The sequence below is a fragment of the Acanthamoeba castellanii genome, assembly GCF_000313135.1.
Source record: "Acanthamoeba castellanii str. Neff unplaced genomic scaffold scf7180000082964, whole genome shotgun sequence".
Taxonomy (NCBI): Eukaryota; Discosea; order Longamoebia; family Acanthamoebidae; genus Acanthamoeba; species Acanthamoeba castellanii.
Window position 1 is genome coordinate 7,008 of NW_004457405.1, and position 4,110 is coordinate 11,117.

The 4,110-nt window shown below is 54.4% G+C and overlaps 2 protein-coding genes across 2 annotated transcripts in view; both read right to left on the minus strand.

Annotated features, from left to right (window-relative positions):
- The window catches only part of ACA1_003000 (uncharacterized protein), a gene marked incomplete at both ends in the record, with an annotated part of 5,367 nt that extends 4,564 nt beyond the window's left edge, over nt 1–803 (minus strand). The window contains 2 exons of the mRNA XM_004337940.1: nt 11–495; nt 668–803. Of these exons, the coding sequence (XP_004337988.1) occupies nt 11–495; nt 668–803 (621 nt within the window). The remainder of the gene's footprint in view (nt 1–10; nt 496–667) is intronic.
- Nucleotides 804–3,670: 2,867 nt separating this feature from the next.
- ACA1_003110 (Acetylcholinesterase) overlaps nt 3,671–4,110 on the minus strand; it is a gene marked incomplete at both ends in the record, with an annotated part of 1,639 nt that continues 1,199 nt past the window's right edge. The window contains one exon of the mRNA XM_004337941.1: nt 3,671–4,063. Coding sequence (XP_004337989.1) covers nt 3,671–4,063 — 393 coding nt within the window. The remainder of the gene's footprint in view (nt 4,064–4,110) is intronic.

Consider the following 4,110-nt stretch of genomic DNA (forward strand, 5'->3'; position numbering starts at 1 on the left):
ACTCGAACACGTATCGGTGCCAGCGCGATCCCATGTCGCAGGGCGCCGTCTTCTGGCCCACGTCGAACATGCCGGGCCGCGCGTTGGCGCGGTCGCGGTAGTACGAGCGCAGCAGCGTGGGCGTCAGCCTCATCTGATCGCGGATCCAATTGCCGTAGTTGGTGCCGTAGACCTCCGTCACGCGCGCGAGCGTGGCCAGGTTGGCGCCGAAGGTGGCCTGCTGGTGGAGGCGCGCGGCGAGGTGGAGCGCAGTCATGTTGCGGAGCTCCTCGGGCACGACCACCGACACGACGTTGTAGTCCACGTCCGTTTGCATCGTACACTGGTTGTCGTCGTTGCATTGGATATCGACGGGCTGGCGGTCGAGGTCGGGCACGGCCTCCCACGGGTTGCCGCCGTAGCTGCGCGCGAGGATGACCGGCTGGCCGTTCTTGCGGTACGCGCCGTCCTTCTGGGCCACGAGCATCTCGTGCTTGCCGCTCTGGGGCAGGTAGGCTGAGATCCCACACACCACCACAACACACCCACAACACACCCACCCCCAGAGGGGCACCGTCGACGAATGGGAAAGAAGACGACAAAATGAAATCATTAATGAAATGAAATGAAATTGAGAACCGACCAATGAACCACCACCACCACCACAACCACCATCATAGGGACATACCATTATCGCTGGGAAGCGTCAGGAGGACGCCGAGAAGGACGGCCGTGAGGACCACCGCGGCGGCGGCGGCGGCTGCGACGGAGGCAATCACCACAAGCTTTCCGGTGCGCGTCGTGAGGATGACCGGCAGCTCCATGGCGTGGAGTCGTAGTAGAAGGCCTTAAGTTCTTCTTGTGTGGCTGGGCGCTTGTGGTGGTAGTGTTGTTTCGCGAAGGAACAATAACAACTAACTCCTTCTTGCCCAAGCCCTCCTTTTATTGTTGCTGCAGGATAGCAACTTATGCGATGTTGGCTCGCTGCTACGATCCTGACCAACGACCGACGCAGGCCAATTGGTCTGTCGTGTCTTCTTCCCGGTTGGTGGTCTTGTCCAATGGCACGCTCGACACAGATATTTGTGGATGTGAAAGTTGTAGCGCTGCGGCCATTGGCCAAGAAATAGCTCCGTTTTGCCTCCTGAGACTCAATAAGGGTATCAACACTCATGATCAGATCGACACTGTCATTGCTTCCAAGGGAGCAGCCAGTGGCCTCACCACGCTTGATGCCAATGGCAATGTACCCCTGTCACAGCTTGGCTACATGTCCGCACCAACAACCAAAGGGTCCATCTTGGTAGGGAATGGGATGACAGTGACAGCACAGGCAGTGGGTAGCAACAATGTGTCTCTCATTGCTGACTCTACACAGGCCAATGGAGTTCATTGGGATAATGTGGATCACACTACACTCAAGAACATCAGTACCAACACACATGCCCAGATTGACACCTTCATCACCTCCAAGAACATGCCCAATGGGCTTAGCTTTGGGCAGGTTCCCAATGAAATCCTCACCCCCATTGGTTCCTTTCCCAGCATGGGACCTTGGATTGGACACACTGATCCCAACCCAGATTCAACACACACACTCAGGGTGTACTAACATCACCAATGGATACACCAGGCCAGCCTCAGGTACAACAAAGAGCATGGCAGCCATCAATCATCATTTGTTTCATCCAAGGGCCAAGCAAACAGTCTGTGTCCACTGGATGGCAGCAGACTGATACCTGCCACCAGCATGCCCAACTTCAAGAGTACCAGAGACTACACATACTCAGTGTCACTGGGAGCTGCTGCATTGAATGGGCTGGCAGAGCAAACAGCCAGAACAACTTTGCCCTCAGCACCATCACAGGATACAGCTTCACAAATGGAAGCAACAACTTCTTCCTTGGTGCCTCCACTGACATTCCCAGCAGCACAACAGATGCAAATTGGCACATAGCATTCAGGCCTGGGACCCAGATGCCCCACTGGTTGGCAGATGGCAACACAATCAGTTCAGGGGCGTCAGCCAGTGTGGTGAGCCTCTTGATGAGCCCAGCAAGCTTGATCCAATTGCCATGGCCTTGCACCAAAATCTGGGCACCCTCAGCCAGATTGGCAATGGTGTCACCCTTGCACAACATGATCTTCACCATCTTGTGGATGGCACTGGATGCATGGTCAGGATTCATGAGATCCAGCAATCAGATGGTGTCCTTGGTCACAGAGGATGGAGTGTGACACAGTGATCATGGACATGCTGACCCCCAACAGTGAGGAGGTCAATGCATGTGAATGGGTTGAAGCTGATGAAGCTGTCACACAATTGCCAGTGATGTCAATTGACCAGTGGTGCCAAACAGTGCCAGGGTGGTGGTCTGGACAGAGAAAGCACTTCACATCAATTCTAGCAGCTCAGTCAAAGTCACCTACACCAACACACAGCTCTATGTTACCCTGAAGGGGGAACACCCAGCACTGTGTGATGGGACACTCATCAATGAAGACACATGCAGCACCCTGCTTATGTGGTTTGATGGTAAATTCTGGCCCATTTACAATGCACACAACAAAATCAAGGATGAACACGGGAGTAATTCAATACAGAACTGGCTCAACTCATCCACACTGGATGACTGGAGCACTGTGGCAATTCAGTTGCCATCACATTACTGGCAGAAATTGTGTTGTCTGATGAGGTGAGCTACAAGCCTAACAACCCCATGGAACAATAAAAGGGACTGCACATCATTCCTTTTTGTCACACTCACCACAATGGAGTGCCTGCCAACTGAGATGTGGCTTCATGTCCTGTCATTCACAACACCCAAGGACCTCATCTGGACCCATCTGGACCAACAACATCCACAGTGGCAGGCTGTTGTTGGGGGCATGGGCTTCAACATCAAAAAAACAGTTTGGGGAAGAGGAAGCACCCAGGAGAGGGACCAACACATAAACAAGACTCAGACAACGTTGGTTCCTGGAACTGACAGCTCCCAGCCAATGGAGCATAGAAGCCCAAGCTTGCCCTTTGGCAAATCAGAACCCAGACAAAGGTCCCTACCAAGAGCCCATATTTCACTTCAGCAGCACTATCACCCCTGCAGAAAGTGAAAAAAAGAAACTAATTGGCCCAACAGTGAAAATGAGCCAAGTCTAGGGGAGCTTCCTGGCCCTACCTTCATACATGCCCTTGCTCTGATCTCATCATCTCTTCACCTCCCTCTGCCTCAGTGCCATCATCACACAGGAGGTGGACTCATCTATTCTTGTCACAGCGCTCCAGCACTTGACAAACTGCATGACCTGCTCTGGTACATTGCGTCAGACATGGCACAGGACATGCGCTCTTTGCCCAGAACCTATGGTCATGAGTAACTTGGTTGCTGTGCATTGAGAGGGTGTCTCACCATGAGCTCTCCCAATAGCAGGTGGTGCACCTGGTCTCATGTCCAACGTGGTTGGCCACTATGAGCTACCAGAAACACCTGCGCTTGGTTTGGCAGGGTCCAAGCCATCAGCTGATGCACGTGTCACCTGCCTGATTCTGACAGTGTGCGCCGTCATCAGGGTGTGGGTGCATTGCCAACCTAGGTGAACTTGCTGAGCAGGGACCGGTCCAAAAAAAGGGGGGGTGTTGTACAAAGGGTATTTTATTGTGCCAGGTAAACAGTTCTTCCTCGTGCGGTTTTTACACCCTTGTGTTGAGGAAGGCGCACTGGCTGACCTGGATGGGCGAGCTTTTGACCTGGAAGGAGGTGGGGCTTTCGATGGAGAGGTAGTGGGCCTTACCCTTCCTGCCCACAACGTGGGTGTAGGCGTCCCAGCCGCGCACATCGGGCTTGCCCTTGGCAGCGAAGGCGGACCAGAAGCCCTGGAGCTTGGAAACGAGGGGCATACTGGCAGGGGTGGTCTGCGGGGTGAAGAAGTTGCAGTAGGGCGTGGGGGCGTTGAGGACGCAGCCCTGCTGGGTGAGGTAGACGACGTCCTCGTTGTGCCAGGCGCCGTAGTGGTTGGGGAACCAGTCGGCCTCGTAGGTCCAGTGGTAGAGGTAGGCGCGCTTGTGGCCGCGGTCGCCCATGGCCTCGAGCCATTGGATGGTGGGGCAGGTGTAGTACCAGTCGGTATCGA